Source organism: Athene cunicularia, assembly GCF_003259725.1.
Source record: "Athene cunicularia isolate RWA chromosome 2 unlocalized genomic scaffold, athCun1 chr2_part1, whole genome shotgun sequence".
In the NCBI taxonomy this organism is placed as follows: Eukaryota; Metazoa; Chordata; class Aves; order Strigiformes; family Strigidae; genus Athene; species Athene cunicularia.
In genome coordinates this window covers 44,269,996-44,284,087 of record NW_020799095.1, presented here as the reverse complement: position 1 = coordinate 44,284,087, position 14,092 = coordinate 44,269,996, and the positions used below count along the sequence as shown (strand labels likewise).

At 38.9% G+C, this 14,092-nt stretch overlaps 1 protein-coding gene across 1 annotated transcript in view; it reads left to right on the top strand.

Moving 5' to 3' along the window:
• Positions 1–6: 6 nt before the first annotated feature.
• RBM33 (RNA binding motif protein 33) overlaps positions 7–14,092 on the top strand; it is a 103,483-nt gene continuing 89,397 nt past the window's right edge. Inside the window, exons 1-2 of the mRNA XM_026843509.1 lie at positions 7–228; positions 10,298–10,376. Of these exons, the coding sequence (XP_026699310.1) occupies positions 201–228; positions 10,298–10,376 (107 nt within the window). The 5' untranslated portion in view covers positions 7–200. The remainder of the gene's footprint in view (positions 229–10,297; positions 10,377–14,092) is intronic.

The following is a 14,092-nucleotide window of genomic DNA, read 5'->3' as shown; positions in this document are numbered from 1 at the left end:
GCAACGGTGGTGGTGGCGGCGGCCGCCATGTTGTGGTAGTTTGTTGTTCTCCTGCGGTGGGTGCGTGCGGAGGGACGGCGGGAGGTGGAACCGCCGGTCGCTGAATCTGAGCGCTGCCCCGTCCATCCGCTCCTGGGGGCGGCACGGTGTCGCTGCCGGGAGCCGCCGCCGCCGCCGCCGCCTGGGCAAGGTGAAGAGCCATGGCTGCCGCTCTGGGAGGAGGCGCAGGTGGGTGCCGCTGCCCCGAAGAGCTTCGCCTGGGGGCGGGCAGGAGGCTTGGGGCCTTCGTGCGGGCGAGGGGGGCCGGCTGCAGCGCGGCGCGGGGCCTGGCTGGTGGCGAAGGGGAGCCGTGGGCTGCGGGGCCTTCCTGGGGCGGTGGCGCCGCCGCCCCCCGCTGCTTCTCTGTTTCTTGCCTGGGCGGGGGTGGCGAGTTTGGCATACTCGGGGGTGCCGGTGGGGCGCGGATCGGGTGGGCCCCACGCTTCTGGGGGAAAGCAGGAGCTCCATTGGCACTGCAGGGTCCCAGGGGCTCGTCTTTTGCTAGTGGCAGTTGTCGTCGTGTGGTGATGGGAACTGTTGTCTCCCCTTGGCTGGGCCAGTGCTGGGAAGGGGCAACAGCTTCATTGCTCACCACAGGTGCGAGACCTCCGGGTGGGATGGATATGTTTAGTTAGAGACATTCATTCCTATAGCTTTTACAGCTACGGTGTATGACCCGTTTGAATAATTTATTTCTCATCTGGGGAGTAGTTATAATTTATTTTGCAGACTACCCAGAAGCAGAACGTCTCACTTGGAAAGTCTAAAGTGAAGTCAGTGCTTGACCCCAGGACTCTCAGGCATGCCACTGCTCTTCTTCTTGACTAAGGACACATCTCAGCATTTTAAATGACATCTCAAAACCCTCTGTGATTCTGATTGGTGTATTAAGCAGATTTAAAAAATAAAACATTTGGTTGAGTGATTAAAAGACTTGCTGGGGTCATCCTGGTGTGTTCAACACAGACACAGTTAAGAGAACACGTCTGTTTCTGGTGCTGTGGGCCTTGTTTTCACTAGGACCAACAGTTTTGATTCAATACTGGTCAGAGTTGTCAGTTGACCCACTTGTCCTTGTCTGTACAAAAGTTCGTGATGATTTTAGTCTTTTTTTTTTTTTTTCTGTCAGGTGTCAGAGAGAAGAGTGTGTCTTGCCCTTGTGATCACTCGCCTAAGTGGTCAGACTGATTGCCGTTGTTAGCTTAATTGTTAACAAAGTACATAAACACAATTAAATTTCCTCCTAAAGTAAATGTTAGAAAGAAATTCCCAAATTTAGGACTTGAGTTTGGGAAGACGGCTAGGAAGAACAGCACTGATTGGTAAAACCGTAAATATTTAATAGGTACTGTTTTTATTATGTTATGTATATTTCAATGTCATTGTTATTTTACAAAAGTATTTTTGCTAGTTTCAGTGGTTCAGATCAGTTATGTCATGTGGAAGTAAATTTTGGCTGCATGTTCTATATGGAAGTTTTTTTGGTAGTATTATGAGGGCAGAGTAGACTGTTGCTTTGGAAGCATTTTGGTTCTTGTGTTTAAAACTGCTGCAGGTCGAATGATCATGCTCGCATGTACAAAGCTCTACAGTAGACAGCCTACAACTAAATGGTGAAACTGCAGTTTCAAGACGGTTTTTTTTTTGCTGTGGGGTACCATTTGTGACTAACCATGAATTAGGTTCCTTTTGTACTAAGTGGGCACAAGCAGTTGTTTGTTCAGCGTTAACACTGTGCTGATGGTAGCCAATTAAATACGATCCTTGCCCCATATAAAGTGTTTGTTTAGTCTAGATGATCGCTGCTCGGCACTTGTCTGAATGAAGAAACCCATAGGTATCACACTCTTCTGTCTGTGTGACTAGTGACGGAAAATTCCTTGTTGAAGTTAAACACACTTCTAAAATGGAGTGAAAAAGCCTAAAACTGACAGGAATGGTATATGCAACTGTTTTTGAAAAGGGAGTACTATCCAAAGTGGTAACAAATGGGAAAGAAGCCCAGATAAGTGTTTGGCTTAAATGGTTTTGGTCAGTTAAACTTTTAGCTGTAGGAACTAATGTTTTGAATTTAGATTCTGGCTTCTTTGGGGGAGGGAAAGACTTTAAAATGTGGAAATAACAGCACCCTAGTATTTTATTTAAAAAAAGGCTCTAATGATTGGTGAAGTAGTATTGAATAGGTCTTGGAAAAATAAAGTGTTAATTTGACATTTGCAGGGTAGCAGTTCACAAAATGAGATAGTTTTGGCTTGGAAGATGCAAGTTCAAGTTTAGATCTTCTGTAAGGACATGTTGTAAGGCTGAAAAATGACATGAAATGCTTATGTCAGCTGAAAATACATTTGATGGAAGGCAGGCGTTTTGTCTATTGGACAGCATGTGTGGACTTATTGGTTTATAATTTTTTAGGTTCTTGGGAAGTACTGGCTTGATTCATAAGAATAAGGTATTCATACATACTTTTGTGATCAGATACTCTTGTTGGTGCAGCTAAGCTTTCTAAGGTTGAAGGTAAAGGCTCTTTTGGTGGTACGTTTCACAAACATAAACTGGAAAGTTTTCAAGTGGTGGTCTGTGAGGTCCCTTGGAGTGATTCACAGCTTCGTATTACTTCACAAATTCCTTTGTTATGCAGCTTAATTTAACTCAGCTCTAATTCTAGAATGCCTGTATTGAAACATGGAAGCTCAAGATTGGTGCGCTAGCTACCAGGGACTTCAGGGGCTTACAGTTGCTAATTAGATGGTTAAGACAGTGTTTCCCAAGCTTTATTTCAAATTTTTATATAAAAGCAGAACCAGAGCAAACATGTTGAATGTTGATTAACATAATCTTAGTTAAAGGGCAGCTACAAAGAGGACGAAGTCTCTTTCTTCACAAGTAACTACATAGAGAAGACAAGGGGCAAGAGCTACAAGTTGGACCAGGAGAGGCTTCACTCAATATGACACTTATTATTTTTTAGAATGAGAACAATCAATCACCAGAAAAACCTCTCTAGGCACATGATGGAAAGAGACTCTGTCACTGGAGGTTTTCAAGATGTGATTGGACAGGGTGCTGGATAATTATCTCATATATATTATCATATCATAATATCTCATCTAGGTTCCCTTTCTCATGAAAGGTTTGACCAGATGGTCTTTTGAGGTCCCTTCCAACCTGGGCTGTTCTATGATTTCATGATATCCGCTTATAGTGTAGCATAACCGTGGTGTATATGTGCTGAAATTTTTTCTTGGTATTTACTGCAGTTTACAGCTAGATTGTAATCTCATTTAGGGAGAGATGATTACCAGGTAAACAACAAACCATCACTAAAAGAAAGGAGTGCTTCTTATCTTGATGGTCTGTCATACCAAAGTAAGGGAAAACTATTGTAACTTTTCTTCCTTCAGGTTAATTTGCTTCTTCAATGGTCTAGAAGACTGAGTGTAGATATCCTTGGGGTGTGAATAGTGACAGGGGATGGGGCAAGGGAGAAACTGAAGAAGGCCCCATCTATACATGTCTACCTCATGCTTGTGCTGGAAGTCCTGTACCAAGAGTAGATGAACAAGTGTTTACCTCTGAGCCTGTTATGTTATTCTTCCAGCTTGAACTTTAGTTAAAATGAAATTAACCTGATGACAGCTTATCTGAGGGTTTCTGTTGTGCTCTCAGCAATGTAGTGGCTTTAAAAATCTCTTGTGAAGGTGTTGATAAAAATTGGAAGAAAGCTTATACTGCTAGCACAGCAAGCACCTTTCTCTGTGTTGTGGGTCACTGTCCAATTCAAAGATGTAGTAAAAATTCTCCAGTGTGACAAATTCAATTCAGTTTGTCGTGCTTCAGGCTATTCGGCAGCAGCATACAGGGACTGGAAATAAATTCTGCATTTGTGTGTAGATGAAAGTGGCTGGAGTGCTGGGTGCATTTTGGTCTCTGTGGGTAATGCATCCTGTTTTATTAGGTGGACTGATAAAACTGGTCACTATAACTTGGAGTTACACATAGTGGAATATTCACGAACTAAAACTCCTCTAGAAGTGTCAAAGGCCTATAGAGTTTACAATTAATGAAATACAAATATATGATCACAGGCTATTGTGCTAACTAAGGGCTAGTGCCAAAAGACATTACTACTTGAATGAGCTTGTGGCAGGCAGATTTGCTTTAAAGCATAAGAATTTTTAATCTCTTTATGCTGCTTTGACAAGTTTTCACTGGAAGTCACATTCTTCAGAATGTTTTCTCATTTCAGGTCATCTAAATTAAACATAGCCTTAGTATAACTTGTTTTTACAAAAGCCAAACCATGCTTTATACTAAACCTTAGATCTTAGGGCACATAGAACTTGTCCAGAATAATTTATGATGATGATTGCTACTGACTTGACCAAAAAACCTCCCCAGTATGTAATGTGGTTGGTCCTGTGTTATATTTTACTGTAATGCAGCTTCAGTTTTAACTATAACTTTTGATGGCTGTGTAAGATTCTGGAGAGTTGCTGTTTCTCATCAGTGTCCAAAGCCATGTGGGAACTGAGTTCATGTGGATTTCATTTAAGCTCTTGGCCTTCATTCACTGTTAAGCTTTTGTGAGGCAGGGACTATGACAGTTTAAAAATGTTTTTCCAAAGCAAATGTATTTTCAAATCCAAGCAGACTTTGGAAGAGATTTTCTGTGGCTTGGTGGTTTTTGGTTTAGGTGTAGTTGATTTAAAAAAAAAAAATGTACTATTTCTTTCAAGCAGTGGTTAGAGAACTTCAGTTTCCAGGCAGCATATCATAATTAGTTCTGTTCTTGCTTATTGCTAGTGACTTGCTTTGCATCATAATAAACTCCCTAAATAAAGTTGGTTTTGAGAAGGTAGAAAGAACTTCTTGTAGAAATTATTTTTTCCACTTTATTTCTTTAAGGAAACTAAACTATCTCATAGGAGTAATTTGGAAAGAAAACACAAAATACACAGGTTGAAGAACGTGTTATGCAATTGTTACAAATATTTAGTCATCGAATACTTAAGGCTTCTATGAGTAATTGTGTACCAATGTAAAGATTACATCCCTGTTTCTGAACAAATAAACTAAGCTGTTTGTGTCTGAGTGTGCTCTATTTATGCACGTGCTCTTGTGTATAGTGCAGTAGTAGGAGTGAATGTGATTTTTTTATGGTGGGGTAGAGAGCTTGATTATTTGTAATAAATGGGACTGGATTCACTATGTGCTTCATAACATGTCAGATTTACATCATGGACTGAAGTTCAGGAGTTCCTGTTGACCTTGTGTTTTTACTGCTAGGTGCTGTTGCAGTTTGTTACCAGAAGTTTTCATTCAACTGGTGTTAATAGTACAGTTATGCTGCTGGCCTATGTTATAGACACAGCTGTTTCTCGTGAAACCTGTTATTCTTCTGTATTGTGTGGCAAGAGATACCAAAATTCAGATCTCTATTGGGCAGAAACATAGGTCTGTTTTTAAAGGGTATGATCAGTTCCTGAAGATTGAAATGTTACAATACCTATACGTTGTGTAACCTTTTACAATGAAATATGAATAAAAATACTCTGTAAAAATAAACTGTTAAACACAGATAAGGTGGTAAGCTGTTTTTAATTTGGAGACTTGTGCATGAAATGCTGTCAAATTGTCACGTTGAATGTTTTAAATATGATACCAGGGAATGGGATAGGTCAAGATGGACTTGTTCAGCGTTAAATCTAAGCATATAGAAGTGATGTGTTTTCATGTAGTAAATGACCTTCTTATTCTTGTTTTCTTTTTAATAGCTCCCTTACCTGTTCTGCCCAAAAGCAATGCAGCTTGGTTACCTTATTTAAAGACCTGTTGGGTAAACAGTGCGTAATACTTTTTTATCCATTGAACTATTGAATCATTGTGGTATCTCCCACCTTGTTGTGGATAAGGAGAAATCTTTGATGCTCTTTCAGTGCCTAAAACTAATAGTATGTTTTATGTTCGTGATGGTGTAATACAGAAGCGAACCAAATTACAGATTTTTGAACTGTTAAGGTTTATGAGACAGCATGTGGTTAGTGTTCAAGAAAGTGTGCAGGTGTATTTCTAGAAAAATGAACGATGCAGTCATCAAATGTTTTTTCTAGTCCAGAAGTTTTGGCCATCTCATTGCAGTAAAATACTCCCATCTTAGCAACAGTTGCTATGTAGGACTACCTTTTTAGGCTATGTTGGTACCATTTTAAGACATTAAGAGCTCTGCAGTGTTCCTGCTGATTCACCTCCTACGCTTGTGAGACTTAACTGTGTAGCTTAGGACTTCCATTTTACATGGAAAAATGATTAGTGAAGGTTTTATTGAAAGGGTATCCACAGAATTAGAAACTACCATCGGCATAACCAAAGAGGAAATGAGGCTTGTATTTTGTGGATTTCTAGTGTGAATGATCTGTTCTTGTTAAGCAGGGAAAAAGATAACAGTTTAGAGCATCTATCATAAAACCAAAAAAAAAAAGCTGTATGGAACAGCTTAGAGAACTGATGGTGCTACACCAGGGTAAGTATAAAGCAGATAGGAACCTTTCAGTGTGGGGAACCAAGTGTGTTTTTCTCTCTTTGTGCTTATTCTATTTCTCAGCTGGCCAGAGCCTTGTGAGACAGACTGGTCTAACAAAACAGCCAGTGTTAGTCTGTGCAGCATCCTGCAATTTCTCTGTCACTTTGATAATAGCAATTTTCCTAGAGCTGCAGTAGGAAGACCCAAGTGGTAGATTATTTATTTTGTTTTCCTCTATAACAGGCCTGGCCTGCTTCCTTATTCAGTTAGTGCTTTTTTGGTATTTGATAGGTCTTAGGTGTTTTTTTCATTCTAGTGGTGCCTGAAAGTTAGAGGGGGTTTACTGTGTTTGGTGATCACCTGTCAGGATCTTCCAGTTGATACTCAACTAAAACACACACATCTTGGTGAGCTTTGCCATGAGAGCTTTGAAGTGAAAGTAGGAGCCATAGCTATTGCATGTCTTAGCAACAGTTGCTGTGTATGACTGCCTTTCTAGGCTGCACTGAGACTGCTGGAAGAAATACAAAACATCACTCCAATGGGCATTTCCTGCTTAAAAAGCTTATGTTCATGGATTTGCCCCTACCCTTTTTTTTCTTCTCACCTCCCACACAGTAGTACTGAAAATTATTTAAAAAAAAAAATATTGTTGGCTGTTGCTCTCGGTGGTTTGTGCTCTGCTGATTGAGTGTTCCTTTTTCTGTACAAGTTAATGTTTTACAGGCACTTAACCATGCTTGACACAGACATTGACTTACAAGAGTTTCTCAAGGAGATATATCCATAAATGTTACACTGATTGTTTACTGATATTTTTCAATGTTATTGCCTAGACAAGTAGAAGAAAATATGAAAATATATGTAGTTTCAGAAATGAAAAAAAAGATGCCTCTCTGAGGTTTGCTAGGTATGACATCACACTGTGGGTGTAAAGCCAGTGTCCTCTGCAGTGCTTGCGATCTCACAAATGATGAAACTGGCAATGAATGCCATTTGTAGATGTGTGTGACTGTTGTGACCTCCTTTGTTAAAGGAGAGCTACAGCCTGCTTTGGGCTCTGACAACACTTAATGTCAAAATGGCATAATTTGTAATGCTCATTGTCAGTGTCAGCTGTCGCAGAACAAATAAGCATAAAAAGAAAAGCTGGCTCCCTCTGTCCCAAAGATCTTTATATTGTAAGCGTGTGATGTGACAGGGAGACAAGAGATGAGAATAGGGAAGTGGCAGGGACATATGTGGAGTAGTTCTTACAAGTTGCAGTCACCACATACAGGTTGACCAGTAGTTTTTGAGGCTTTTGTGTGCATCGTGCTATAGGGAACTCATGAAAAGGACTTTGCATGGATGTAATTCAGCTTTGGATTTTGGTAGGAGTTGCTCATAAATAAGGAATAGGACAAGAGAAATTTGAAGGGCTTGGAAAAGCTGGAGGGTGAAGATTTGTGATGTTGGCTGAGTGGGGGTCCAAGTCTATACTTGAAACTTGGCAGGAACTTGGACCTTCTTTTGGAATTGTTTCTTCACTAGCAGTAATGCTAGGTTGGAGCACTGTTATGGCCATCAAACTTAACTGTCTGGCCTGGAAGAGTACTATGAATTATACTGAAGAATGTTTCTTTTTTCTGTAGAGAGATCTCAACAGAGAAAAAGGGTTTGGCATGTAACTTTATCTAGATTTAAGCCTGGCTGACATGAAGGTCCCTCTGTGTAAGAATTGTGTGCTGAAGAGCTAAGATCTTGTCTGCAAGCAGTGGTTTATAATACAGCACTCTAGTTCTAAAATTGGTGCCTGTCATGAAAAAAGCAAGCAGGCATAACTTGAAAAGAAGTTACTGTCTTCCTGATAGTGATTGTTGTCTTAAGCTGTGCTAGTCAATATGTGGATGCTCATATTTAGGGTTACTGCAAAACTAGTTCCATTACCTTAAAAAATAAGTCTTTGGATGTGGTTGCATCAAGTCAGTGGATTACTGCAATCCAGCTGTAAGAACAATGACAATGCAGGATATTTGTGCCCTTAAAATGGCAATGCATTAAGATGATCCCTGCAGCATGGTTTTGAATGACCATAATGAGCAGGGTGGTGTTTTTTTCAGAGACAACGAAATTGGATAATTTAGTGTTTAAGAGGAAGATAGTAAATGCTTGTATATGTGTCTGTCTTTCCTCTGTGGATGAGATAGGAATTGTAATAGAATGAGGTTGCAATATGTAGATGTTTGAGCAGAGAAAGGCAAAACAACTGTTCAACGGTGTTAGCCCATGTAAATTAACTTAAATATAGAATTAGTTAAAATATAAAAGTATCTGTAGGCAGTAAAAGGGGGAACCTGATCAAGGAGGATTGTTACCTATTGTTCCAAAACAGAAGAGTTGCTGCACTTGTCTTGCATCATAATTCACAATGAGCAGTCTTATTTTCATAGCTATTTATGATTGAAATTTCTGGCTTGAAAGCTCTTAATTTAGTGACATTGCTAGAACTGAATTTTCTTACTGTTTTTACCTCATTTTAAACTCTATTGGTCACTTAACACCTGTATTGATTATATAAAGTTAAGAAGTGAATGGCTTTGACATTGCGTGTGGGGAATATTTACTAAAGGATACTGGGTTGGGTTTAAAATGCTAGAGACACATTTGGTTTTGAAGGATCATTAAAAAAAACAAAGACAATCTCAGTTGATCCTTGGTATTGTACATGGTCAAAAAGCTGAGTGCAAATAGTCAGGAGAATGGATATATGGTGTCTTGGTGATTACCAGTTCAGACTGTGAGACTGCAAGGGCTGAATTGCTCAACCCCTTGTATTTTGCAGGCCATTAAACTGCAGCCAGTTTCCCCCTGTGTTGAGCATAACTTTTATTTGCTGATTTGTTTGACTCTCACAAAAGTCATTAAAATGTGTGAAAAGACTAAATCCAGTAGTGCACATCTGTTGGGCTGTAGCCGCAGCACAGGCAGTGAGGGGTCGAGTGTTTCTGAAGGCAGATGCTTCCAGTTTATAGATGATGAGATATCTGCATGTCTGAACAGAGCAGTTGAGCTTTACATTTCTTTTGCAGATAAATGGAAGACTTAATATTTTGACTAGTAAAATTGTAATTTGTGAACTAAGCTACGCAAGAGTAATATGTGATTTGATAGGCTGAAGTGAGGGTACTTGTTGAGGGAAATATATGGAGCACCAGTTTTATCTTGTAAGGCATGTGTATGCTTAGGTATACAGTGTAACCTGCTTCACTGACTTCTACTGTTTTTAATGCCCCAGTTGAGATAATTGATGGTGTATTACACCTGACTTCTCTCTTCTGTTTTGAGTTGCTGGTACTGTCCTGCCTTGTGCTGACCTGAGTCTTACTCTTTCACAGGCCCATTGTGGGTAGATGGGCTTGTGGCCCCCAGGGCAAGCAGAGATCTGGCAGAGCTGCTGTCTCTGGAATGGCCTTTGTTGGCAAATTTTTCCAGTGATTGATTTATCTTGTGCTCTGTTTTCCTTGTGTCATCCTTGCCTCAATAGTGAAAAGAGGGAAAGCTGTATAGTACATTATTGGTTTTTATTATTGAAGCGTGGTGGTATTTGTTTTCCTCATGTTAACATGGAAATTAGAAAAAATGTATTTTTGTGGTTTTTGAAAAACAACACCCCCTCCTAAAAATCCCACCTATGTGGTTGCTTCAGAAACTTTTCATTTCAGTAAGAATTATTTAATATAGTCACCTTCTTTACAGATGATGACTTTGATCAGTTTGATAAGCCTGGTGCAGAAAGGTCTTGGAGAAGAAGAGCTGGAGATGACGACTGGGACAGGTAGGTATTTAATGTTCAGCTTCTGTATGCTGAATTACATTGCTCTGTTTTTGCATTCTGAATTCTAACATTTAGAGTAGAGCACATCTAGATGCTAATGAAGATGTTGCTTGTTATGTGTCAGCTGATGCTAGACTGTGCCAAACATATACTTGCCTTGAGGAGTATAGAAGGCACTATGAAGAGATACCATTTAAAATTGGATAAATACAAAGTATTTGTGGTGTGTAATGAACTTTGCTGTTAATGTCCTGGTTTTCGTTTTAAATATTTAGTAGATCTCCATGGTTTAAATAGTTAGATTTTTTTCTAGTACTGGAATTTGCCCAAATTAACTGTTTGTTTGTTTGTTTGTTTAAACTAGATGTTTAAATTCGTATCCTCAAAGGCCTACTTCAGTTTTACATTGGGGAAGAGTGGTGGAGATTAGGCATGGGCTTATATTGAAAAATGGCTGTTGTAAATATTTAGAAATATGTGTGAACTTGGTTGTTTTGGGGGAGAATAAGAGCCTGTTCTTTTATGTGAAGGCTATCAAGCTGCTGACTAGACTTGTCTGTTCTTTCTGGGAGAAAACTTTGAATTTTTGGGGCTTTTTTTTTAATTATTCCTTTTTAGCAATAGAGAAACTTGTTCAGACTTTGCCAAAGGTTTTCACTGTAAAAAGGGGAAAAAACATTCAAATAGATTTGTCTCTTCTAATAATCACGCAAGTGATTATAGTAAACAAGTTTTAAGTAGTTTTCCACTGAGCTGAGCCCTAGGAGTGAAACAGCTACTCTACGGTTATCATCATTCCGGAGGGATCAGTTTCCTCTTCTGTGCTTTTCTACTAGGTTAAGTGGGTCGTTTTCCTTGCTTTAGGAGGTAAGAGTGAATAAGGAGTTTGCACAACAGCTTCGTTATACAGGATGCTCTGCTGTGTGCTGGTGTGGGATGTGTGCTATCTGTCAGGCCAACACAGCTGTTTGTGGGTTGGATGGTGAACTGCATCAAAGAACTGATCTGGTTTGAGAGTGCAATTAAAATAACTCGTTCAGGTTGCATCATTGTACTGTGCTACCTCCCAGCCCCAACTCTGGGTATTCATAAATACTGAAGACAATATTACAGCAAAATGTTTTGTATTAGAATGTTTTCTGAACTTTCTGCTTTTACTGACTTCATGGTATGAATAGGTGGTCTCTTAGATGCTGGCTGGTCACATCTGGTTTTAGCTGTCCTACTGTTACTACTTAAGAAAATTTGAAAGAGTCAAACAGCCATTGTATCAGAAGTTGGAAGCTTATTGCCAATGGTAAACTCCGTTTGGCAAAGCTATTTTTATAGGACTTGAGAAAAGTTATATTTTTATATTTTCACTAAGCTGAGACTTTGAAGCACATAAAGATTCAGTTTTAGAAAAAAGTTTTAATTTCTGTGTTTATTATTAGCTCCATAATAATTTATATGATCAAATATATTGTTTATTCTTTAGTGAAATTGTAAGGGAAGTGGTTTCAGGTGCAGTGCTGGAGGGTCCAAAGTTTCATCTTGCTGATCATTTTAGAAAATGTCTTTTTTGCAATGGTATCTGATAGAATATTAGTGTTGGTATTTTTATTATTATTTTTTAATTACTCTTTTTAGATTGCCAAGCTATCTCTGGAAGTGTTAAGTTCTGTGGTTACCTGGGCAATTGCAAATGCTGTACAAATGCAAATGGATATGTTGTTGCCTAATGCAATTGCTTGGATTTTTTTTAACTGTCGGCCTAATTTAGTATAGGACACAGTTTCTTGAAGAGGGGAAAAAAGGCTAAATGAACCCAGTAAACTTGGATATTTTAATCGTTCATGCTTGCTTTTGCAACCTAAATCACTTTTTGTGGGGGGGGGTGAAGGAGTTATGCTGTTAGTCATACGTCTTGATCAACTGTCAGCTCTTACTGTGTTGCTGCTTATCTGAGTCCCATCCCCCAGACATTTAAATAATTTTGAATTTCGAGCTCTTTCCTTTCTCAAATACTGGAGGGTCAAAACTGAGAGTTGGAAGGCCCCTGTTATTTGGAAGTATAAATGTAACATTGTTCTTGGAGAATTTTTCCCATTATATTTTTTTACAAATTCTTTTCCTGAAACACTTGTGTCCTTGCTGCTGCTCATGTTTAATGAGCCATGCTCATGAAATTGGAGGCCGGAAAGGGCCAGTCTGACGTCTTTATCACGGGCTGTTAATTTATACGTTTATCTCTGTAAGTGGCCCAAAGCTTGGATTTGGGAAAAGCATGCAGTTCTGCTGCTATCCTGTAAAATGAGAGGGCTGAATTAGTAGTTGACTTTTGCTGAATTTTGCTTGTTCTGACCATCTCTTGAGATTATACATTTCTCTACACTGGAAGAAAACTTTTTCTCAGCTGTCTTTATTATTGTTTTCTCTTCCTCATCTGGTGGGCTGAATTTACTTAGTGGGGAATTGAGGAAGAGTTGAGGAAGAAGAGGAAGCAGGTCCATCTTTTGTGAGAGCGGTGAACTCTTAGATTATTTTAACCCTGATTTCCTAGAACTGTGGCTTTGGAAAGACCTTTGTGTCTTGCTGATAGTGAGGGTGAGTTGCCTTTTAACTATCACAGGTGTCTACTTTTATTCCTGTTTAATTTATTTTATGTGGCTTTGTTTGGTATCAGATTGCAACCATTAATTTTTGTCATTCATTTTGATCTTAGCCTAAGATCTTTTGATATTTTTTTTTTTTTTTTTTTTTTTTTTTTTTTTTTTTTTGGTAGTGAGATCTGGTAATTCTGGTCCCTCTTCTTTCTGATAGATAACTTCAGATTTGGCTATTTTAAAGGAAGCTTAAGATAGCTCTACTTTACTGTGCAGGCTTTACCCTGTTTCTTTTATTCGGAAAATTACCAATGGTGATTTTTCTTTTAATTTATCAATGAAAATATTGACTGACATTGAATATTTTGATAGGTTTTGAGAAGCATTCTGTGATTGATTTTGAGAAGCATTCTGTGAAACACCTATGAGCATCATTTATGTGCTAGTGCTAATTTTTTTGACTGTCAAGTAATGTCAAAGCTTTTAGAAATCTAGAATGTGTATGCAATTCTTTTGAACAAGACCCACATTGAGGATGTGTTTTACTAATGTGTTCCAATAGCCCTAGCTATGTTTAGATAATTAATTTTTTGCTTTCTTTTCCATTCCTTTTTGATCTGAATTTCTTCCTAACTAAACATTTAATCTTTGAATGCTGCTTGTAACACATGCACTTGCTGTCTTTTGGAATTTCTCTAGTGCAGTTTTATTAAAAGCTGTCAGTGGTGGACCATGGTGCTAGAAAATAGTTCCAGTGTTTTGGTGCAATTTGTCAGATTATTGGCAATTGAAGAGATTAGTGACTTTTTCCTACTTCAATTTTTACTCCAAATTCTTCTGAAACCATTTCTGTTATGTAGCGTTTTCTGTCTCTGAAATAAAGGGCTTAAATTCTAGTCAGTCTGTTCTTTGGATTGTATGATATGTCTTGTCTCCCAATTTTTGTTTAGTATTGCAGTGAGCACAAAACAATTGCTGTTTGTTAATTTATTCAGTAATTCCTGGAACTGTTTGACATGAGTAACTATGGACAAATACCATGTACTAATGATAACATCCTATTTAGGGCTAATTTGGAATATCATCTGTTCTCCTCTAGCCCACAAGATTTTTATCTCTCCCCCCCCCCCC